Consider the following 25,420-nt stretch of genomic DNA (forward strand, 5'->3'; position numbering starts at 1 on the left):
GATCCTTCTGGAGCTCTTCACAGTCCAATTTTGTTTTGACCACCATAAATAATTTGGTGTCATCTGCAAACTTGGCTACTTCACTGTTTAACCCCAACTCCAGGTCATTGATGAACAGGTTAAAAAGCACCAGTCCCAACGCAGATCCCTGAGGCACATCCTGCCATTGTGAGAACTGACCATTGATTCCTATGCTCTGCTTCCTATTTTTCAGCCAGCTCTCAATCCATAAAACATTTGCTTCTGGAAAATATTTCTGTTTGAAAATTGGTATATATATTAGGTCTTCTTTATTATTATTTTCTGATAATCATTCTTGCTCCTTGCTCCTTTAAAAATTGTATTTGGATAATACTGAATGCTAATTCTGATTGCAAATCTGAATCATTTGTGTACATACATCCCTATATTAATAATGCTATCCTAAGCAGAGTTACACCCTTCTAAGTCCATTGAGGTCTGCGGATTTAGAAGGGTGTAACTCTGCTTAAGGTGGCACCTTAGTTCTTCCAACTGCAGATACCTCACAATGGTACCCACATTCTGCAAGCAAAAGCTTCACTGCTGCTATAAGGCTATGGTTGAGTTCAGAGAAAGGACACACATAAAGCGGGGGAGGAACTTTGTATTCAGCCACAGCTTTGCTTGCTGTGGTCTTCACAGCAATTTCCACAAGCCACATTACAGTTTTAAAAGTTGTGGATCTCTTTGGTAGTAGGAACCACTGGCAAGTAAAGAAGAGGGGAAGCTTGTTTGGTTCTTTACCATGCACACATGCCTTTCTTCAATTCATCATTTGGATGATGCATTACATAAATGGAAAGTGTACATTTGGTTAATTTGCATCACTGTATTTAGAATTTTTTTTGTTTTTGTTGCTGATAATTTTAGAGAAAATGGCCACTTCGGCAATTGGACTCTATGGTATTGAAGTCCCTCCCCTCCCCAAATCCCGCCCTCCTCAAGCTCCGCCCCAGAAACCTCCCACTGGTGGCGAAGAAGGACCTGGCAACCCTAGTAATAATGTGGGTTAAGCTGGGTTAATATGCAAGGCAAATGTGGGTTGCTGATTGGGAGATTCTGAATTAAAGCAAGGTATTGGAATAGATGGTCCTTGTAGTCCTGTCGCTGTATGCGTAGATTGTCTGTACTTGACTGGTGTGAGCTGCGCTTTAACTATTTAGTTCCATGCTAAATTGTCTTTGGTTCATGGCTTACACGGGCTGACAACAAGCCATGCTTGTTTACAGTATAAAATGTCACAGAGTTACCAGACACAATGGAGCAAAGATGCAAGCGGAGATTGCTTAGGTCAGATGTGCAACAGTGGGCACGTGCTTGTCTTGTTAGCGCTCATCAGCACAGTACCACAACCTGGCCCATTAATTACAACAAAAGCGTAATTAAAATAGACTTTAAAACCCTAAGCAACTGGATCTCATCCAAAATTATACAACAAATGTAATGATGTTCAATTATTGTGAAGACATTTTATAACAGACTTCACTTTATTTTAATTGGCGAATGCAACATTTGTCATAGAAAGCTAAATTCACAGACAGTCTGTTCAGTTGTAATAATACACATTGTTACGAGGCAATTTCACTTAGTTTTTCTTCAGGTTTTATCATTTTAGTAAGAGAAATTATAAAAATTGTAAAACCATTAAAAAAAACACAGACACACACTGGCATTTAAATGATGCAAAGTGAGCCCTTAAAATTGTCTTATTTCAGTTGTAACCTTGAAGGAACAGACATTTAATCCTTCATTAATGACAGTCATGACCTTTTGCTTCATCTCCTAAAGTGATCTTAGTCTATCTCTTCTCTAAGTCCTTATCTAGCTGCTCTTTCCATAATAGCACATACTTTAGGTTCCTTGGTATACATAGTAGCACATACTTTTTAATGAGCAAAATGTGACCACAGAAAATAAAAGACATCTGACAAGCTGTTGCCCTCTCCGTTGCTAACTAAAGTTGTCTATTTCCTACCACACATCCTAAAGGGGTCAGGGTTGATATCAAAGGATGGGATTTTAATGAGACATTGGAGGCGTCTCTCTGAATCTCATGACCCAAGCAAATTTGACAAACATCTTTACAGCATTTCCCATTTCCCTAAAAAAAAGATGATGAATGTTAATGTTGAGAAAGCACTATAGAGATTAAAACTGCTATGTATGTATTTGTCCTGCTCTTCTATGAGAGTTTTATGGAACTGCACCAGACTGCAAGAATGAGTGGTAGATATTGATGAGGCCGCTGAACACGAGTACAAGTCACAACTCCATATAGCTTTGTCAGTGTCGGTTGTCATTGCCTTGTCTGGCATTTAGGGAGAATCAGTTGTAGCAAAGCAAAGAATTGCTAAAAATAGGGCAGAAGATAAGGGGGTCAAAAAGATAAATGGGGGGGGCTATGGGAAACGGATTGGGAAAATCCAGATTACAGTAGAGCAGGGGGAAGTCTGTATTGACATTGATATTCTGTATTGATAGTACTGAAGCTCTGGTAATGGGCTTCAATATTTTTTTCCTATCCATGGCTTTCTACAGAAAGCCATAAAAAAGGGGACATCTTATAACCAACTGTGCATATTTGCTTGTCAGCCAGTAAGTATGGAAACGAGTTTCATCGGGCACCTGAAAACAATCAAAATCTTGTAATAGAAACTGTATAAGTAATAGCAATCAATTAAGAATAACATTGAGATGTATTGCAGGGACTGTTCTGCTACCTAGAATGTGTCCTTTGCAAACTTTAATGTACAAAAGGCATAATCCAGTAGGAAATTCATTTCAATGGGTTTGCATGGGAGAATTTCCACACTGGATTGTGTTCAAAAGCAATAGAAAAAGATGCATTTCTGAAAAGGTTAAAGACAAAGCACTGGGAGGAGCAGACTAAGAAAGAGAAAGCTTAGTCATTTTCTTCACATTCCTCCTGCCAATTTTTAAATGCCAATTTAGACCATGTCAGAGATTACCATAGTAACCATTTAGCCTCTTTTCAGATCTTGTTGTATTTTCACTTTAGTTTAACTACTTGCTGAACTGACATTTAAAGCACTTTGTACAGAAGCTATGATAGACAGGATTTATTTATTAAACACAAAGAAATAAATGTCTTGCACAAAGCCGAATAATGAAAAGAGTAGCAATTGGATTCTCATTGTAAATTGCTATAATGGTTTTAGACAGGCTGTATAGTATAAGGAAATTCTTAGTGTTGAATATTCCTTGGTGAATTTATTCAGAATGTACGCTCCAGACTGAAAGACAGTTCTTCTGTCATAATTTATCTAAGAAAGGTATTGTATTAAGCAAGAAATTCCTCATAAAATGGCCATGCTAGATTAGACCAAATTATATCTAACCCAGCATTGTGCTTCCAGCATGTAGGACCAGCCCTGAAGTGCACAATAATATGCTTAGATAGAATGCATAGCTTGGGCTAGGGAAAGTACTACAAAGTCTAAAAGGATGCTGGCATGGTTGCCAACCCAAGAAAGCCGTAGAAAGGCTTCCTCACAAAGATGGAAGGTTTGCTTGAATGAAGGGACCAGGTGTGAGAAGAGCACAAGTTCTGGCAAATGTCAAATGTAAGCAGAGAGAGCAAGAAGAGAATGTGAGGAGCAAATTGCTTGAAACAAAACAATAACTATTCCTTCCTTTTGACAAGGTACCTCATCAAAGACTCCAGAGTAAGCATAGCAGTCAGGGGATAAGAGTCTTTTTATGGATTAAAAATTAGTTAAACAGCAAGACACAGAGAGTATGAAAAGCAGAGAGTAGGAATAAATGGACAGTTCTCTCAATGGAGAGAAGTGAGAAGGACCCACAAAGATTTGTATTGAGGCCAGTGCTATTTAATTTGTTCATAAATTATCTGGATTTTTCAGGGTAGTGAAAACCAGGGCTAACTGTGAAGAGCGCCAGGAGAATATCTCTAAATTGGGTGTGGGCAACAATGTGGCAAATTAAGTTCAATGCAGACAAGTATGACGGGATGCACATTGGAACAAAAAAATCCCGACTGTAAATATATGCTGATTAGGGGTGTGCATATCGATAAACCCAAACCGAAAATCAACCTGAAATTAGCCACTTTGGCCATATTTGGGCTTCAGGTTTACCCAAAATAACACTAGGATGGAAGAGACCACAAGGGCCATCCAGTCCAACCCCCTGCCATGCAGGATCCCACAATAAAAGTGCTACCGAAAGACCTCCCAAGACAGGGACTCCACACACACACCCCGGGGCAGGGCATTCCACCGTCGAACCGCCCTCACTGTCAGAAAGTTCTTCCTAATGTTTAGGTGGAATTGCTTTTCTCTTAGTTTAAATCAATTACTCCATGTCCTAGTCTCTGAAGCAACAGAGAACAAGCTAGTTCCCTCATTAACATGGCATCCCTTCAAATATTTAAATATGGCTATCATGTCACCCCTTAACCTTCTCTTCTCCAGACTAAACAAACCCAACTCCTTAAGCCTCTCCCCATAGGGCATAGATTCCAGACCTTTGACCATTCTGGTTGCTCTCCTCTGGACACGCTCCAGCTTGTCAACATCCTTCTTAAATTGTGGAGCCCAAAACTGGACACAGTATTCCAACTGATGTCTACCCAACACTAAAACGCCAAAAGCCGAATAGGTGCTTCCCAAAAACGCCAAATAATTATTCAGCTTTTTCAGGTTCAGCTTTGCTCAGAGGCATGGCTCTGGGCTTTCTCCCCTTTTTCTTTCTTTTTTTTGACTCGTTTTGTTAGGGCCCCATACTTGGTCTGACCAACCATTCAGTGGATTAATCTGGATTAAGCATAAGGGTTTTTTAAAAGATGGGGTTCACCAAGTCCCGTCCGGAGGGATATACCCTCCAACTAAAAAGAGCCACCTTCAACAGCTGTTGACCACCAGGCTTCCGAAAGGAGATTTCTTCATCCATGTGGATGAGCAATCTCCTTCAGACAGCCCCCATGGTTGAGACTTCAGCTGGCTCCAATCTCACCCCCCTCTGAAAACCTGCTCTCAAACTGAAGGTTACCCCGAGTAGAGGCTTCGTTTCCCCACACCGTGACCATCCCTTGAAATCAGATTTTTGATGACCACAATAAAGGACTGTCCACAGGATGTCATTTGCCACCAAAAGAAATATTTTCTATGCCTTATTTTCCTTGCATTTAAGCCTTTGTCCTCTGTTTGGAAGCTAATTTGCATGGACATCATGCTATGTGCCCCAGAAACGAAGGCAGCTCCCAGACTCTGAGGCGCCAACCTGGCAATTGGCTCTTTCCACTAGTCCTCAACAATGCTGAACTTCTGAACCTGAAACCAATGGACAACTCGGCTCACAAATGCCTGGAGGATGGGGCGACCCCTTTGTGGGCCCATAAAATTGGACCCCCTGTCCCAAAGTTCACCAAACTTCGGTGACCATCTAAAGAGAGTCCCTTGTAGCCACGCTGCAAATTTGGGGACTCTATCCCCAAAAACGCCCCTACAGGCATACATGAAAACTGGGAAGATCTGATGACTTCAATAGAAGTTCCAGTTAGCCGCATTAAGCATTTTAGCCCTGCAGTCCAATTGTGTTTAATCAGAATCAAGTTCTACTGTATTTTTAGAATATCACTCCACTATTCACACAGATAAAGCACTGTCTGCATTAGGGTTGCCAGGTGCCCCTTGGCCACTGGCGGGGGATGGTGGGTAGGGTTGCCAGATCCAGGTTGGGAAATTGAGTTGGGGGTGAAGCCTGGGGAGGACAGGGATGCAATGCTACAAAACATCAATTTTCTCCAGGGGAACTGATCTCTGTAGTCTGGAGATACGCTCTAATACCAGAGGATCCCCAGGTCCTACCTGGAGTCTGACATCCTTAGTCTTCATTATTCCATAAACATTAAAAAAACAAAAAGCCACAACTGGCTCCACCTACTTTCTAAAAACAGATGGCAGGTTCTAGGAATGGTGCCAGCAGCCGCCATATTGGAGACTCATGTGTTAAGATATTTGAGAGGGATCAGAAGGATTCTCGTTGCCTTTTAAACCCAAGGGAGTTTGCTGGTTTGGTCAAAAATCTTTTTAAAAAACTTTATTTGGATATTTAACAGGAATGAGAAAGATCCTCGTTGCTTTTTAAAATCAAGGGAGTTTGGTGGTTTGGTCAAAAATTGTTTAAACATTTTTGGAAAAGACAGTCATGCTAGGAAAAGTCGAGGGCAGCAGGAAAAGAGGAAGACCCAGCAAGAGATGGGTTGACCCAATAAAGGAAGCCACAACCCTCAGTTTGCAAGACCTGAGCAAGGCTGTCAAAGCTGGGACATTTTGGAGGACTTTCATTCATAGGGTTGCCATGAGTCGGAAGTGAATTGATGGCACTTAACGCACACACACAATCTTTGTCTCCTTCCCTTCCTTTTTTATTACTCCCCCCAAGACTTAATTTTTTCTTGTCTAATAAGATCATAGTTCTATGAGTATGTCTTCCCTATACTATTATATGTGTATAGAATTTAGAATATTTGGTTCTATATTTGGGTCTTTCAAAGTGTCATATTTCAAACTTTTTCTACCTTTCTACTCAGACTTTGCACTTTTGTGAGTTCTAAGATTCTCCACAAGGTGATTTTATAAACCCCTGTATACCAATTATAAAAATTTCTTTTGGGGAACTGTCTATGTTTGCTGCTTAAACCAAATGATTAATTCATATTAAACTTATTATTTTCAATTGTGCATTGTGCCCGGTATTTGACTGAAAACAGAGCAAATGAATGTTGGTTATTAGTATTGCAATCTAGAAAACTTGTTGAGAGAGAACATTATTATTATACTAGCTGTCTGAACTAAACCTGCCTCTGAAGAGCAAACCAACACATAGTTGCTTTGTTCTTTCTTGTAGAATGAAAATGTTGACCATCAATTCTTTTGGGGTGAGCAAGGCTTTACTGCTTTCTGTGCTTCTCATCATTCTGTCCTAATCCTTAGCTGGCACTGTTATCCAGTGTACATGACAGGATTAGCAACAGCTTAACCAAACTTGCAGTTACATGACAAAATGCCACCGATGTACCAAATGCTACAAACGTCTATTGCTTGTGTACAACTTTTCCAGGATTCAGAAAGATAAGGGCTCCCACAGACCTGAAATCTGACTCTGAAGCCAGCGCTCAGCTCTGGTCCAGATGAACAGGAAGACAGTTCTTTGAAGCATATGCTTTTTCTTGTCACTGCAATGCTAACCACAGCTAACACACATCTTAGGATAGGGAGCAGGCCTTTTGAGAAGAAGGGTTTGACTTCAGGCAGGACAGCTGAATGGGCTCCATGGTGGATTGTAGAGATGCTCCTGCTGCAGTCCCCCTTGCAACCAGCATGGGAGAAGGTGCACACAGCCCTGCACCTCTGCCGCTGCTGCCCATCTGCATCCACAGGAGTAGCATGGGAGGTAAGTGCATGGGGTGGCAAAATACCTTCAACCACCCTTGCCTGTTACTTGTGACAGTGTCAGCAGAGTTCAGCTACAAGTCAGGTGGACTAGCAAGGGCACAGGTCCTGAAGATGCATGCCTCTTCCCCATCAACTGGGCCACTGCTACCAGGTCTGGGAAGAGACCTTATCCTCAGACTTGTCTCACCATGATGAGCAGCAACAGCATGAACACAGAATGGATGACATGACACATCAGAGATAGTTGAAGATGTTCATGTATGTGAGCTTGGGGAAGGAGGAAGGGAGCATGCAAGCCTGACAATAAACCAACTCCATGTCCATGTATACATGAAGCTGCTGTATACTGAATCAAACAATTCATCTATCAAGTCAGTATTGTCTGTTCAGACTGGCAGCAGTTGTCCAGGTCTCAGATAGAGGTCTTTCACATCATCTTTTGGTTGGAGATGCCAAGGATTGAACCTGAGATCTTTGGCATACAAAGCAAATTCTTTACCACTGAGCCACAGCCCTTCCCCATCACAAACAGGCACTAGTATGTACCTGATGGCGGAATGCTGCTTCAGTCTGCTTCCTTTTTTTGTTGTCTGCTGATTATGTGTGGACCAAAGTATCACTACTGCAGAGAGAGAGAGAGAGTGATAATTTCTTTTGCTGGGGACGGTACCAGAGACAGGGTAGCTTTCCAGAAATTCAGGGGGGCACCTTTTCCCTTTGATGTGACACCTGTTCTAGGCCCTTTGCAGCACCCACAGTGAAATAACCCATCCACGTATAATGAATAAGGGAAATAATGTTTTCAGAGAAACAGCTTTGCTCTAGATCACTGGTTCCCAACCAGGGGTCCGTGGACCCCCAGGGGTCCGCGAGAACTAAATTAAGGTCCGCGAAACAAAGTTATAAACCCATAACAAATTAATATTTTCAATTAAAAGTTCTCTATTATAAAAATATATATTCAAATATTATTCTAAGTTTAATGTTTAACTAACAGTTATGATTAAAGTTTATTTTCAAATTCTCAAATTTTTTATTTTGAACCTTGGGGTCCCTGCACCGAACAAAAAAGTCCTAGTGGTCCCTGGTCAAAAAAAGGTTGGGAACCACTGCTCTAGATGATGACAGCTTTTCCCCCACCAGAGAGAGGACTGGAGGAAAGCACAGCATTCCAAAAAGTAAATCACAAGAACTGAAGAAAAAAAATTAAATGTAGAAGTTTCCTAAAACGGCATGACATTGCTGCAAGGGAAGGAATAGCCTTGAGAGTAATTACCATTAAAAATACTTTCAAGGGCTACATGACCATTCACACATTGAAATGCTAATGTAAGGAAGAGCTTAAATTTTAAAAATACCCAATTGTAGCATTTTGAAGGTACAAATTAGAATGTGGATGTAGCAGATTTGATCACTCAGTGCTGATATTAGCAGCAACATCCAAGAACTACCTGTGATACTTGCATAACCCCCATTCTACAAAATCCATTCAGCAACATCCAATCAATACCTTTGACACTTGTATAACCCCCATTCTACACAATACTTAGTATCAACCCATTGCCTAGCAAAGGGCAGGAGGACATCACAGCTTGCCATTTAAAATGCCATGCTTTACAAGCTCAGGAGACACATGATTTTAACAACTTGAAGAAAGTTAACTGGGCTACACACTATGTTATGCAATTATTCCTGCAAAACCCCTGGTCTGCAGAACTCCTTGTGTAGTCTCGTTTTTTTGTTTGTTTTGAAACAAACAGTAGGCTTGTTTTCTGGGATTTAATTCCAGATTGGAGTTCCAAACATCCATCTAGTAGCAGAATGAGTATTCTCAGTCTTCAGCAGTCTTCCCATCTGGTCCTTATTAATTTACTTCAAGAACTATTAATGGAAAAAGAGATAACTGCAAAATGAAACTTTGACATATTGCATACAGGATATTCTAATAAAATATGGTAATGTTCTGACAAATGCAAGGTATTTCTTTACAGTCTCACATTGTGTTCCTTATTTTGAAACTCTTTTTGATGGCAACTTAAACCTCTGTCCTCCTGGGTCATATGCCTTTAATATTACAAATGATATGACTCTAGCAGAGTGATACATATAAGTAGAAAGCTTAAGTAACTTTGTTTTTTCAAATAGTCCTATAAAATATTTCTGGACCTGGTTTTTTTTCTTTGTCAAAAAACATGTTATTTTGAATTAAATCAAAATATCCAGCTAGGCACCAGTCTTTTTGAGATTTAAAGGTAGGAAGATAAGGCATTTTTCTACACGTTGATCTACCATTGTTTTCTGTTGTTAATATACATGTGTTGCAGCTGACTTGTAGCGACCCCTGGTGAGGTTTTCAAGCAGCGGTGGTTTGCAGAGTCTTCCTTGGAGGTCTCCCTTCCAAGTCCCAACCCAGCTTAACTTCCGAGATCTAACAAAATTCTACATCCATTAATGTGCATATGTGTACATATAAAAAACAGCATTTTCAAGGTGGCAGCAGGCGAGGCAGAAAGAATTTGGGAGTAGTGACAGCTGTAAGGGCAGTGAAACGATGCATCATTGAGATGGCACCTCCTATGAAACACTAAATTTGCAATGTGAACAGATTAAGATCCAGGATGGGGGTCAGCCCATTCTGTGTCATGCTTTGAACTCCTTGAGTCTCCTTATTAGGTAGTCATAATGCATATCTTTGATATGAAAAACAAACTTGTCAGGTTCACTAATCCTCAGAGACAAGAGCATAAAGGCAGCTTGAGCTATTAGAGACAATTGGGGAAACTTATTAGCATTTATGAATAATTGTAGGACTCCTACCTTGTCTTCCTTTCCACCATGGCCACAGGATGACTTGTTTATCTGTCAGCTCTTTTGTTATTATTCCTGAGTGTAATTTGAGATATGTTAATAAGACACAAATAAATTTAAATGTTAACTTGGTGAGGGGTGCCAGTGATAAAGGGAAGAACAGGATGAATGTTTTCCTGATTCTGCGGCCTTCTCCTCTTACCAGTAGATATTGATTAAGTAAAAGACATACAGTTAATCTAATCATGACCGACCCTCAGCACTACTTCATTGTCCTCAGCCCAAGAAGCCCATGGGCAAAGATCTTCCATTACCATCAATGGTAGGGGTAGATCTTCATGCAGTGCTGTTTCTCTGCAAGAGCTATCAAAAAGCTCTGCTGTACAAAGGGACTGGTAGTATCTTGCATCCCTTTTCAGCACTAATATACTATGGCAGAATGATTATTTTCAGCAGTACTGAGTTATAGCATTTACTGCGGCTTTGCAATTCTTAGATTATATGCAGGCAGGCATCCACAACCTACGCATGGACACAGAAGGTCTCCAGTGGAACCAATTGCAAGCTTGACAGACAGATAAGTAATTGTTGCTCGATAGCTCAAGTATAAGGTTTTGCCCTGGATCCTTTCAAGAAATGTTTGTAATTAAATAAATAATCATGTTTTGGCTTGTTTCAGTGCATTCCTAAGGAGAATTAATCCAATCTAAACCCATTCATTTCAATGCGCTTAGACTGGAGTAACTCTCCTTAGGAATGCACTGTTCATTGTTCTCAAAGCATTGATTCTGCTAAATCATCTCTTCTATATAATTGCCTAGTTGCATAATTTCATATTCTTAAAGTCTTCAGAATGAGGGATTTTTTGCTTTATAAAATGATATAGTCTAGTCTAGTAGCTGTTCTGGAAAGAATGATTTGCTCACACTGAGTCAGCCATAAGAGATTTATTAGCTTGCTTCTGTGACTTTAGCCTGTGAGTTATCAGATTGGCGGTGTAATTTCCAATCTGTAGTTTATAATCTCTGATACAATCACTTTTAGATTCCAAGACAATCTCTTGATAATGTGCAATACATTAACTAAACATTAAACATTTATATACTTCTATTACAAGAGGGTTTTTAAAGATCAGGCTAGGGCAACTTAATATGGCTTGCAGTGTCCTGATAGAGCAGGACACAGATTATTTTTAGACTGGCTACAATAGCCATATAATTGTACTATAATTATGGAAGGCTTTAGTGGTTTGACTTATTGTAATGCCTGGTAATCCAAAAAGGACATCCTTTGAATGTATTACATTTCCTTTCAGTGTTGCACTTAAAACTATTCTTGCTTAGAGGAGCCTTGCAACATGTTATAGCTAATAAGTTTTCCATGCTGTCAAAAGTAATAATATTAATGTGCCGTTCTGAGTTAAATTAATTTTGTTTTGCACAGTGGCTTGCACAAACGTGAGTGACATTTAGAAATGTGATCAGGCAGGAGCTGAGGAAAAGCCAAGTGGCAGAACACAATGAGATGCAATCATTAAAAACTACTAGCAACTGAATGCAAGAATATGTGTTTCTGTGGGGAGGGGGAGAAGATACCATTCTTTCATTCTTGAGAGGGGAGTAGCAGAACTGGCTTTTTAAAAAGTGCTTTCTCTTTGATTCAGAAATTAGATTTCCATCTGTTTCGACTGGGAGCTGAAAATTGGTTAGATCCTAATTGAAGCAAAGAGCAAGTAAATGTCCACATCTGTCCCTCCTGATGCTAAATGGAAGAGCATCTTTTTGTTAAGCTCCTATTGCCAGTTCCTTTAGCCACAGCATCTCATTCTGCGAGAGCACTGATTGTAATCACTTTGCAACTGATGACCGTGAAGTGCCATTTTCATCTCATAATAATGGTGTTTATTTCTTTATTTTCAACTAGGTGCTTCCCCCCCTTTTGTAGAAACACTTTTTAGAAACAGTTAAAATAATTATGAATACTAGAAGAAGGCTGGTAGAGGATAATTCACTAGCATATTATGGTTAGAATGATCAGACTCCTCACTGTAGGCGGTTAATTGGCACAATTTATGTGAACACAGACTGCTCCAGTAACAAGTGCCCCAGCTGTTGGAACCTTCCCTGTGGTTTCAGTAACTTTGGGTGCTCCAAGTAGTTTTCTAGAACCTAAATATGACTAAATACAAAGAATTTGCTTAATTTATCATGGGAAAGAATGGTGATTTCATTGAAAAGGTGGTGATTCTTTTAAAATAGTCATACTTGTCTGACCATATTCCTGTCAGATTTGACAGGACAGCATATGCAAAAGTGACCATTACATTACCCAATTATTTTGGCACTTTTTATATTTGTCAGTGGGCTTAGAAGGGTATAACTGCTTAGGATTGTACTGTCTTTGACTATTATACTAGCAACAGCTAGATTCGAGGCCAGTAGCACCTTTGAGATCAACAAGAATCATAGAATCATAGAGTTGGAAGGGATCACCATGGTCATCTAGTCCAACCACCTGCACAATGCAGGAAATTCACAACTACCTTCCCCACACACACCCAGTGACCCCTACTCCATGTCCAGAAGATGCTCAAGATGCCCTCCCTCTCATGAACTGCCTAAGGTCATAGAACCAGCATTGCTGACAGATGGCCATCTAGCCTCTGCTTAAAAACCTCCAGGGAAGAAGAGCTTACCACCTCCTGAGGAAGCCTGTTCCACTGAGAAACCGCTCTTAACTGTTAGAAAATTCTTCCTAATGTCTAGAAGGAAACTCTTTTGATTTAATTTCAACCCGTTAGTTCTGGTCCAACCTTCTGGGGCAACAGAAAACAACTTGGCACCATCCTCTATGTGACAGCCCTTCAAGTATTTGAAGGTGGTTATCATATCCCCTCTCAGTCTTCTCCTCTTCAAGCTAAACATACCCAACCCCTTCAACCTTTCCTCATAGGACTTGGTCTCCAGACCCCTCACCATCTTTGTTGCCCTCCTCTGGATATGTTTCAGTTTATCTACATCCTTCTTAAATAGCGGTGCCCAAAACTGAACACAGTACTCTAGGTGAGGTCTAACCAGAGAAGAATAAAGTGATACCATCACTTCACATGATCTGGACACTATACTTCTGTTGATACAGCCCAAGATCTCATTTGCCTTTTTAGCTACTGCATCACACTGCTGACTCATGTTCAGTGTTTGGTCTACTAAGACCCCTAGATCCTTTCTGCACACACTACTGCTAAGACAAGTCTCCCCAATCCTGCCTCCAGTCTTCTGGCACTTTACCTGTTCTCCAAGAATTCTCAAAAATAATGGATAGTGGTTCAGAAATTACATCTGCAAGTTCTTTAAGTACCCTTAGATGCAATTCATCTGGCCCTGAGGACTTTGTTTCATTTAAAGAAACTAGGTGTTTGTGCACTACCCCAATGCCAGTCCTAGGCTGCAACTCCCTTCCCTCATCATGTGGTCTGTTTATGCCATGTTGAGCACTGTTTTCCTTACAAGAAAAGACTGAGGAAAAGTAGGAATTGAGCAGTTCTGCCCTCTCTTCATCTCCTATTACAATTTCACTTCCCGGTCCCCGCAGTGGGCTTATCATGTCCTTGTTCGTATTCTTACTCTGAACATAGGAAAAGAACCCTTTTTGTTGTGTTTAGCATTTCTCGGTAGCCTGAGCTCATACCGAGCTTTAGCTTTCCTAACACTCTCCCTACAAGCACTTGTTGCATACAGGCAGGGACCAAGCAGCAGTGCTGAGTTTCTGACTTCAATCACAGCATCAGAGATAGTGTGTTGAGGCAGAGCCTGATGCTGATTTTACTCTTGCTGGGAGTGGCTGGCGGCACACAAATAAGTACGAAGCAAGCACACCCCAGTAAAAGAACCAGGTCACTCACCAACAAGAGTTCCTTACCCTCAAGGTCTTGGCTGCGGCCCACAGGTTTCTCCGAAGTTTAGGTGCAGGAGGCTGGAAACTGGGACCTAGAAAGGAAAGCTTCCAAAACACAGAGTTTTATCAAAAAGGAGTCTCTGACACGAATATCAGAGCTGGCAGGAATTTAACAAAGTTGCTCCCATGAGGAGCCTGGTGGCCAGCCTAGCTTTTATTGCCCTCTGCGTCCTCCACCTGTTCCAAATCACTTGGCGATTCTGTCTCTTGTGATAACTTTTTAGCTAACAGCCTAGCAGAATGTCTCCTCTCCTGCAATGCAAGCCGAGCCTTCAATCTTTTCCATTAACTGCCTGGGGGAATCCTGGAGATGATAAGTTGCTCCTGCTCCATCTCGGAAGGAACAGCCCTCCTCCCCTTAAGCTGGCTCAAAGTCCCAGCCCTGTTGTTCTGGTGAGGGTGTGGGGCCTTGCTCTGATATTTCTTTGTCCTCAGAGGAGGAAGGCTCAGGCTGACTCACAACAGCACTAGTTATTTGTTTATATTCCTCAAGGCCCTCCTTCCACTTCCTAAATGAGTCTTTTTTATTTCTCAAATCTTTAAAAAGCCATTTATGGAGCCACCCTGGCCTCTTTAGGCTCCTCCCATTTTTCCTTCTCATAAAAATGGTTTGTGATTGTGCCTTCAGTGTTTCATTTTTAAGAAACTCTATCCTTCTTGAACTCCCGTCTCCTTAAGTATTTCTGACCGTGAGATTCTACCCAGCATAAGTTTAAGTTTGTTAAAATTTGCTTTGCTATAGTCCAACCTATATGTCTGACTACATACAGTTTTTCCTTTCCCCAAGATTGTAAATTCCAAGATTACATGGCCACTACTACTACTTTAACCTCATCAACCAGTTCTTCCCTGTTGGTGAGAATCAAGTCTAAGATAGCAGCTCCCCTTGTTTCCCTGTCCACTTTCTGGAATATGAAGTTGTCAGCAAGACAAGTCAGGAATTTGTTGGACCTTGCATTTTTAGCAGAGTTGGACTTCCAACAGATATTCGGGTAATTAAAATCTGCCATGACCACCATGTCCCGTCTCTTTGAGAACTTTGTAATCTGGTCTAGGAGTGTCTTATCCAAGTCCTCTGCCTGGTTTGGTGGTCGATAGCAGACCCCCACCATAATATCATGATTATTTCTTACTCCTTTTATTTTTACCCATAGACTCTCGACTGGACTTCCATGCTCAGATTCATGTATTTCTTCACAAGTATACACATCTTTGACATATAATGCTTCTCCTCCCCCCTTCCTTATCTGTCTATCCTTTTTAAAGAAGTTGTACCTCTCAATCTTAATATTCCAGTCATGAGTGACAACCCACCAAGTTTCAGTAATTCCTATTAGGTCAAAATCCCCTTCCTGTATAAGGGCTTTGAGTTCTTAAGAGTTTCGGTGTATGTGCTTTCAAGAGTCAAAGCTCCCTTGATCAGATAGCAACATGATTATAAAGCAATATGATTAAAAGTCCTGGATTCATATTATCACAGAACCTTGCTTTCCTTTAATTGGTGGCAATGCTGGAAAAATATATTCAGAAGGCAAAAAAAAGATACTTTAGTTCAGATGGGGCAAAATTTGTGTTGCATCTTTCTACAACAGTACTTCGAATTCTCTGGTGAAAACTGTATAACTACCTGTATCTTGTTTAGTAATTATTATTGTTATTATTTAAAATGCACATCTAAAATAACAAACAATGAATTTTGCTTTCTAAAATATAGAGGAATTCAGTAACTGAACATATGTTGTTATTTTATGGAGGCATAAGTCAACCATATTGTCACTATATCCATACGTTACATTCCAGAAGTAAATGAACTTAATCTGTCATGGAAAGAATAATTTGTTTGTCTCCCTTCTCTGTGACTTACTATATTTATAACTTTTAATTGTTTCCCAGCTATGTACTAATAGTCTTCTACTGATGGCACTTTTAAAGATTTAAATACGGGAAAGTTTTTACAACTGTAATTAAATTAGCAACCATTTCCTTATCTATTTTCCTGACAGATTTTTCCACATAACGAAAAGGTATCACTAATGGATCCACAGGGAATGGGTTTCCAAAAATTCTTTCAATTATGTCAGTTATTTGCCTTGAGAAATATTCTTAGAAATATCCTTACTCCTACTAGCAGTTCTTCAAATCTGCTTCTAGCTGCCCACACTCCTGCAATTATCAGAGATACTGTACATCTTTTAAAATTGCAGTCAAATGCATTGTTTCATAGTTACTGTCTTTCATATTGGTAGAAATAGGATTTCTAGATCCATTTTTTTTAAATTCTTTTTTTTTTATAAAAGGGTTTTTTATTTATATATTTGGGAGGGTACAGAAAGGAGAAAAAAAGGGAAAGGTAAAACATTATATATATAAAAACATACAATATAGCATTTTTCATTGGATAACTCAGTTAGATAGAGCTAGAATTTTAGTCAGTTATCATACTTTGTGATACATTCTCTAAATTAAGAAATGATTATAATATGGCGTTCGGTTAGTCTACTTATGCCACGTTGGTATTCTATCATGTAAAAATCTAAAAATTACTTAACATTTAGTTGGAACATATTAAATAATACATAGCCTATTATAGATGTTCAAGCCAGCGTTAAAATTCTGAACTACTGTTTTCAACTTTTTAAAGCCTTAGTTACAACTATCACACATAATGCCACCATTTCAATTTCAAATGTACTGATGTTATTGATCTCAATTTTCTACTTATTAAATCAGATAGATTCTGTCTTTCACATACAGTAGACCCTAACAATTCTTTTATGACATTTTATGGAATTAGACGGTGAATGAGATCTTCATCTATCCTGCAAACTTGAAAGAGGAATAATTCCCCCCCCCACCGCCCGTGTTGTCTCCTCATGTGTTTTTGAATTATCACTTATCACTTGGAAAAAAATTAATATCTATTCAAAACCAATATTTTAAAAATAACTGAATCACCAACATAAGCCTCTTTGTTTCTTTTTATAAAAACATGTAGACATCTCTAGGCTATATCAAAGTGTACATTCCTAAGAGGTAGTTGCATTCTGAATCAGAGCACTTCCTTTTATTGTGTTGTTTTTTCTCCATACTTCATTAGGGAAGTATTTTACTAGGATAGAACAAAAACAGGAAGGGGGGAAAGAAGAAAACCATTTTTTTACAATATAAAGCCAGCTGGAGGGTTTTTCTAACAGGACAGTTTCTGCCTCAGTGAAACTTTAAATGGTCCTTTATTGTCAGTCGGAAAAAAAAATGGTTCTGATGCTGTCTATTAAAGCTTTGAATTAATTTCTGTTATGTTTGGTGGCAGTAGTTTTATGAGTAAGTAAATTATCAAGCTGCTTAAGCAGAAGGAGTCTTCTGATTGGCAATTGGGCATTTGGAGGGAAGAAGTTAACCTCTATGGTCCTCACAGTTGGATGGTTCCAACACTAGCTGAAAGTTTCCAACCAGTGATCAGTGCAATTGGCTAAAATAAATTATGAATACTTAAAGCTGAAAGCTAATCATAATGACAATAAGGCACTTCTGTGAGATAATCATCACCAGAGGCACTCTTCTGTACCTCATAGCTCAGCAAGGATTTACAATTATACAAAACCACACCTCTAGCTATGGTTTTTATTGTCATATATTGGCAGCCAAATAGTTTTAAAGGATATTTTTAATACTCTGTGGTGTGCTTTAGGATTGAAAACTGGAAGGTATAATTTATCCCAGAGCAATTTCTGTTAGGTTTTGGGTGTACCTATGGAACACACTGGAACAGATTTTTACTAATACATATGTATGTGACTGTATTCCGTGGGCTTTTCAAAGTATGTGTGAGTTTTTCCTTTGAAGAGAAAGCCCTACTTTGCATTGGTTGACAAGCTATAACTCACAGATAGCTTACTGGTTCTTTGTAGGACAATGACCAGTGCAGCGTCAGAAAAAACTTCTTGTATTTTGTCTCCAAATGCTACAAAGCATGCTCACACCACACTCTGTAATATTAACTGCAGCCCTATGCTACTTCATTGTGCATTGCTGGTATCAGATTTAACTACATAAATACATGTGGTCAAAATAAGTTTAAATTATGGGAAAGATGCTTAGAGAATGTTGTACTAGATCTTTTTAAAGCCAAATGATAAAATACAGTACAAAAGACTGAAGGCCAAAAGCACATGATATCTGAGGCTCCAAAATCATGAGGGATATTGCCAAATACCATCTGTAACACTGACTTCCTAAACAGAGTTGCATCCTTCTAAGTCCATTGACTTCAAGTGACTTCAGTGAACATCGAAGGAGGTAACTCTGCTTAGTATTCAACTGGAAATTACTTGGTGCATTGTAGTTACGGCTGTAACCAATGAGTGCCTGTTCAGCTTTCAGCTAAATCAATGTGTGGGGGAAATCTGAAATATTTCCTACCCCTACCCCCCCCCCCACAAATTATGTCTATCTCTTGTCATGTCTGTTCATTAACATGCCCCCAAATATGCCCCCTTAGGGCAATTTTTTTCTTTCAGGCCTTTTTTTGGCAATGATTCCTCCATGAACATAATGATATTACAGAACTACATAACCAATAATATCTGATGGCAAATATGGCTAATTTAGATTGAGGGCAATGTTTCAGGACTAGTTACATAACTTATGTTGGTGATCCTAAACCAGCAGAGACGTGAGGGCAAATGAAAGCAGAAAATGTTAACAGCAATACTATATACATAAGCAATGACTTTCACCCATTTTGATGTGGTTCCTGAAAAACTGCTGGATAAATGGGGTCCTATGACACTTCCAAAAGTTCAAGCAAATGATACATGCACCTTTTCAGCTCAATCCTAACTGTGAGGACTAAAATATATTTCTGTACCTGTTAATGTATTTATTTATTCAAATTTATAACCCGCCCTCATCCCCAGCGAGCCAGGCTCAGGGCAGATAACAATAATTAAAAACAGATTACATCTAAAACATCCTTAAAACCATAATTATTAAAACCATTAAAAACCCTACTCAGATGGCCGTAACTACCCTAGGTGCCACAGTGACAAATATTAGCTGATCAGCCCCCAGATTTCAAAAAGGGGGCGGGATGGGCGGGATGGGGAGGCCAGTAAAGATGGATCTTCTTCTTGTGGCTTTCCTCAATTGTAGGCCCGGCGGAATAGCTCTGTTTTACAGGCCCTGCAGAATTCCCTAAGGTCCTGCAGGGCCCTGATGTCACCAGGAAGACTATTCCACCAGGCCGGGGCCAGGGCCGAAAAAGAATTAAGACTGTTAAGAATTGCAGTCTCTTCTCTTTACAGCTATTATTTCATTATATACCTTCTACATACCTTAAAATGTAAGAATAGTTTAAATAATTAATCGTACATTTTAAAAGGAAGGTTGTACTCATTTGGTCAATGGATTAAAAGGTCACTGTAGGAATTGAAAGTGCATTTTGTAATGGTATTATTGAGGCTAGCAGTACCTATGAACTCAAGATAGAGCTTTAAAAAAACATAAAATTCAGTCAGGTATCTCCTAAATATTGCATCTACTGATTAGAATTGACCAAGTCACAGCTACCCTCAAGGATCTGTAACTTCCAGAATTCTGGGGCAAAGATCATCTTCATATTCTCTGTTGTAGCATGGATTGTTAACTAGGGTTTGCTTGTAACTGGAATTCTGAAACCAAATTAATCAGTGTGAATATGAAATATTAGCAAATATGCACTGTGATTAAGGTACATGCCAATATACCCACAGTTAAGGCATGTAGAGAAATTACATGAAGGAGGGGGTGGCTACCTAGGTTAGGGGGATTGTTATATCTGTATATGCTTTCACTGTCCTCAGTCTTTGGCCATTTATGCCTGGGTACTTTGCCTCGTGTTGACTGCCGGACTACTTTGGGGATTCGTTGGAGTTATTCATGATTTTTCTGACCTTCAGAAGTCATTTCGCAGTGGTTGTCCCACATTTTCAGGAACCTGTTTTAGCATGATTTTAAAGTTTACCTCAATTCCAAAGCAAAGCTAATCAAGACAATGCCTGTGCATAGCCTTAACTTTGGGTTTCTCTCCCCATACCCATTCTTGCTTGTCCCTCCCTCATCTAACCTCTTCCTAGAAGCCATTTTGGTGAGTTTCAGCAGTGATCTCAGGAATAGAGCTAGCTGTCCGACCCACCACCACCACCTCATACGTATCCTTTCTGGTCATTTTCAGCAGTCAAGAGTTCTTTATGGTTTTCCAGCACAAGACCCATGCCTTGAGACAGCCAGAAATAAATTGGTGTGTGTAGGGGGGTGTTCCTTCTCTGCTTTGGCTGTAAAATGGCCACTAGGATCAAATAAAATGTATGAATCCAGCTGCGGGGCTGTCAGGGGCTGGTGACCCAGGGTTCCCTGGGCCCCCTTTTTTTGTTTTACAGTGGTATTTTAGCAATAAAACACTAAAATTGTAAATATAAATGAAGAGTAGCCGAAGGAAAGATTTGGCACCTCCTCCCCCCCTCATTTGGACAATTCAATGATAAATTGCCAGAATGGGGGGGGGACGCCAAGTCGTTCCCTTGGCTACACCTCCTTTATATTTTCCATTTTAGCGTTTTATCACGAAAATACCATTGTAAAACAAAAAGGGGAGCTTTCAGTCACCCTGTGCATGCTTACTTGGGAGTAAGCCCCATGGAATTTAGGGGGACTTGAGTGAACGTGCCGAGGAGTAAGCATTCCCCACTCTCCTCTTGATCAGTTTCACAGAGGGAATTTTCAGACATTGGGGCCAATTGATTAATTACAAATTAAAGAATCCCACTGCGGAGCTGGCAGGAGCTGGTGACATATTTCAAAAAATACACTACAGCCAATTACAAAGCAGCATTGTCAGAGGGAGGGACTCAGAAGCTCCATATTTCGCTGGAGATGCATAATTGATTGCAATGTACTCCTGGAATATAGTCGGGGCAAAAAGCCCCCATGCATAGAGTTTTGAGAATTCAGATCAAAAAACTGTGTCTGCAGAGCAGCAAACCCAGCACAAAATTCCAAAGCATAAATGGCCTTTGATAGTCTTTCTGGCTTACAGAAGGCTATCCTCAAAGTTTACCATAGTGCTCCCCAAAGTAATTGTAGAATTAAACTCAATGCTATAGGGAGGGCTGTCTTTTTTAAAAGATCAGGGAGGCCTGAAATGCCTAATTAGAGTGTTTAGTGTAACCTGATTCTGCAGTTTTTGAAAACAGTATCGCTACCTCCCTAGGGATAGCATTGTGCACAGGACTAAGAAGACAGCGGGCAAAATATTCCTAATGATCATTACTGAGCAGCATGCAGCCGTCTGCTTTATATCCTTGCATCTTCAAGATCAAATAGATTCATTTTTGCATTTATTACAAAGATTGCGTAATTTGTGTCTGCAGCTTGTTCTTTTGGCGTGCTAAGAAATAGCACTATTTTAAGGATGCCCTTTAATGATGCAGCACAATGGGTTGTAGCTGTAATGTCTGGTCTGATATATTGTGAACAAAACTAAGTACTTCCAGCCATTAATGTCATCTATTAGATACCACTGTGACTCTTCAGAAAATACTTGCACTGTCTGCTAAATGTAAAGGGGGGGAAACAAAATGGCTTTTAAAACTGGTCTGTTTATTACAAAAAGTGACAAGAATGTTCCCTGTTTTTGTGGCAACAAAAGTAATGGCCTGCTGATTACTCTCACAACTAATCCTAGATTCATGCCGAAGGGGTTCCTAATCATTTTCAACAGCAAACTGTGAGCAAACAACAACACATTTTTGGACAGAGAAAAATTCAAATGAGTAGTGCATCTGCTGCTGCCATTTTGACAGATGATGACAGCATTTTGTCATGGAATCATTACATTTAACATGCGTGCAACGCTGCAGGCATATAGCTGATTAAAATTATTGAGAGGTGGCAGAAGTAAAACTGCCTAGGAAGGTCACACTGTATTGCATGATTGGCAGTAATTGTCGCCCATTTTCTGCACTATATTATTGGGCGAAATGGAGAACTAGGGACACAGTCCCTACAAGGTTAAGCAAGCCTACAGGGCCAGTTGTTTTTTCTTCACCATGGCCTTTTTCGCATGTGAAAATCACACCATATCTCCATGAAAAAGTAAAATGCAATCTAATACATAGATTTTTACCTATGAGCACAAGTTGTTTTTTTAATGTTATATTTCATGGATGTCTTTCTTAGGGAAATCCATATATAGTATTTGCTCAAATGCAAGGCAAGTGTTTTTTCCAGGTGTGTCAACAAAAAAGGTGGTGTGTGTGTGTGGGGGGGGGTCATCCTACATTCTCATACAAGTTACAGTTATGTCCAGTAATAATTTGTCTGGGTGTACAGTTTTTAGGGAAGTCGTCATATTCAGGGTTGTTTTCCCATCAAGAAAACATGGTATTATTGCTTCTCCCTTTACATATTTTCATTTCTACAGACATAAGCAAATATCTGAAAAATGTAGTATGTGCTTTGGTCTCAGGGGTGCTGATAATGCCAGGAACAGGATTTGTCAATTATCATTGCTTCAACTCCTGGTCATTCATAATTGTAGTATTTGGTTGAGGGCTCATTTATTTGGGGCGGAGAGTCCCTTAAATAAATTGGAATTCATTTCCCTGGCTATTACATTGTTTTTTTGGAGGCGTTATAAAAAAAATTTATTTCCGAATCCATGATTTCGAACAAGGTATTGCATATTCTGTTGAAAGGAAAATAACAGCTCCCCTTGTTTCTTGTTGCAGCAAGAGAAGCTAGGAGACATCTGCTTCTCTCTCCGCTATGTGCCTACTGCTGGCAAGCTGACTGTTGTCATCTTGGAAGCAAAGAATCTGAAGAAGATGGACGTGGGAGGCTTATCAGGTAGGCTGATGTATATATAGCAATGTCTGTGCTAGTCATGATTTTTCCTATAACAGTTCTCTCACCATTAGAAAATGAGGATTGCTGCTCATATGCAGGATATTATTCACATTTACTAGGTCTGAAGACCGTTTCTATGTAGTAGATTTGGAAGGGGATGGTTCAGATATGTATAGTCTTTCATTCTGCCCCGGCCCCTCGCCTCACCTATGGTGTCCTGAGGAGGGCACGGAATCAGACCAATCAGCACGAACAGAACAAGAAGCTTCTTTCTTCCACCTCTGCACTTTTAAACTTCAGGAGCTGTTGTTTTATGGGAAATTCAAAATATAGGAACTTTTTCATAAATTCAACAGTTAGGTAACCCTGCAAACTTTAATTGTTCTGTGTGCTGCTATGTTTTTGAATATGGGTCAAGAATTGAAGAGAATTTAAATAACTATGGCCTGCCAAAAGAGGGAATGCTATCCCTTCATTTTTTGAACTCTGGAGGCGAATATTTAATATGCATTAAATTAATCTAAGATACTGTGTTTGAGGTACCAGGTGTTTGTTCCTCCTTTTCCTTCTCCTACCCGCCTTTTTTTCTTGTGAGCTCTCCAAGGTTGTGTCCTTGCACGGTACCATCTTCTTCTTTCCTACCTCTAAGGAGATATAAGTAGATGCCAATTGTGAGTTACCTCCTTTTATAGTGAGTCCGGGACTATGTTGAGAGCTGAATAAAGGCAGCATCATTCCAATGTCTATCAAGATCATTTTATTGGAGCAAGATACAAAGCTTTTTTCTTACTTTGCTCACCATGTTACCTTCTTATATGATTATCCTTGCAACTTATAAGGAAAGCAGTAACAAGAAAAAAGATTTCATATACTGCATGTATTTTAGAAAGGGAGAAAAGAGAGGGCAAAAGAGGATGAGTATAGAGTTTGCAATAAAATGAGAAGGAGAGGAAAATGGGGGGAAGGAATATTAATTAGAAGAAAAATAAGTGGTAAAGATAAATAGTCAATGATAAATGCCTGGGTACAGTTTGACTCCTTCCTTTCTCTCTAATGCATTCAAGCCCATTAAATAGATGCACGTTATATTTTTTTATTACTTGAAATTGTTCCTGAACTGGGAGGCCACTGTGGGGCAAATCAAATACATGCCTTAATTCAGGCCTCTTTATCCTTTGCATCATTTACTTATAAAAAGGATATTGTGTTATAAAAAGGCTACAATGTTCTCATTACAGCTATGCTTTCAGTCAATATATAAATTCAGTATTGCCCCCTGCCCCCACTATTGATACAGCAGCAGATCATTTAGGCCTCATCTTGGTGGGGGGAGTGTGTCCATGAGTATTGTCCACAAGTATTCTGGAATACAGCACAGATTAGATCTGGAATCAAGATTTTGGGACCAAGGCAAGATACCTTCCAGTGCCCCCCAATGTTTGTCTCCATTAACTACGCTGTGCATGCATGCACATGTTCTACTTTGTCAAGGGAATGAGTGAAATCTGACTTTTTCCTTTAGTTTGTATTGGTGCCGGCATAATTAAATGAGCATGAAAGAGTAGCATTGTGCTCCCTCTAGTGTCTCTCTTTCAAAGAAGCAGCACATTAAAGAACCCCTGAGATGTCACATGGTAGCAAGGGGGAATGGGTTTGAAGGGGATAATTCTCCAGAGGATCCATTCTTTCTCATTGCTCAAAGGAAAAAGGATAACACATGGAGTAGAAACAAGGAATAAAGGCCCAGAAGGGTGCCATTCTTGCCGCTGCTCAAAAAGGAGGAGTGGTGACGTGGCAACAATTGTTGGGACCAGGCAGGCTAGCATAGGTGTGGCCTTGGGCCCTTGGCAGCAGCTCAGGAATACTGACTTCTGATGCCATCACTAGCCTAAATTGGGTATGGCTAGAAGGCACATTATACAGCAGCCCTGCTGGGTCTGGTCAGTGCCTTTATGGTTATGCAGTGTTGAGTTCCATGATGGATGAAAGTATATAAATGTAATAAATATAATTAACAGTACAGAATTTGTGAGACAGTACAAAGGTGGGTATGGGCAGAGAGAGTTTACACTGGTGGTGCATTCTGTGTAAGAAGCTATATTGTACTAGCAAAGTGTTTAGGTCATGAACTGACTGGATAAGTCCAGTGAATTATGGCTTACCTATTTTTTTCTCCATCTGTCACCTTTTCACTAACATTCTGTCAGTTTTCTGGTTCTGTGGATTTGGAAATATACAACAGTTTTATGGTCATGGAAATGGTATCTTCTTGGTCCGCATGAGGGCTGGTGTTGTACAGTCCTTAATGAAGTCCT

At 39.8% G+C, this 25,420-nt stretch overlaps 1 protein-coding gene across 2 annotated transcripts in view; it reads left to right on the forward strand.

Annotated features, from left to right (window-relative positions):
• Positions 1-25,420, forward strand: part of SYT1 (synaptotagmin 1) — a 189,769-nt gene that overhangs the window by 87,634 nt on the left and 76,715 nt on the right. For both annotated transcript variants that reach the window (XM_056845856.1, XM_056845855.1), the window contains one exon: positions 22,988-23,105. In XM_056845856.1, coding sequence (XP_056701834.1) covers positions 22,988-23,105 — 118 coding nt within the window. The remainder of the gene's footprint in view (positions 1-22,987; positions 23,106-25,420) is intronic.

This window comes from Euleptes europaea, chromosome 3, assembly GCF_029931775.1.
Source record: "Euleptes europaea isolate rEulEur1 chromosome 3, rEulEur1.hap1, whole genome shotgun sequence".
Classification (NCBI taxonomy): Eukaryota; Metazoa; Chordata; class Lepidosauria; order Squamata; family Sphaerodactylidae; genus Euleptes; species Euleptes europaea.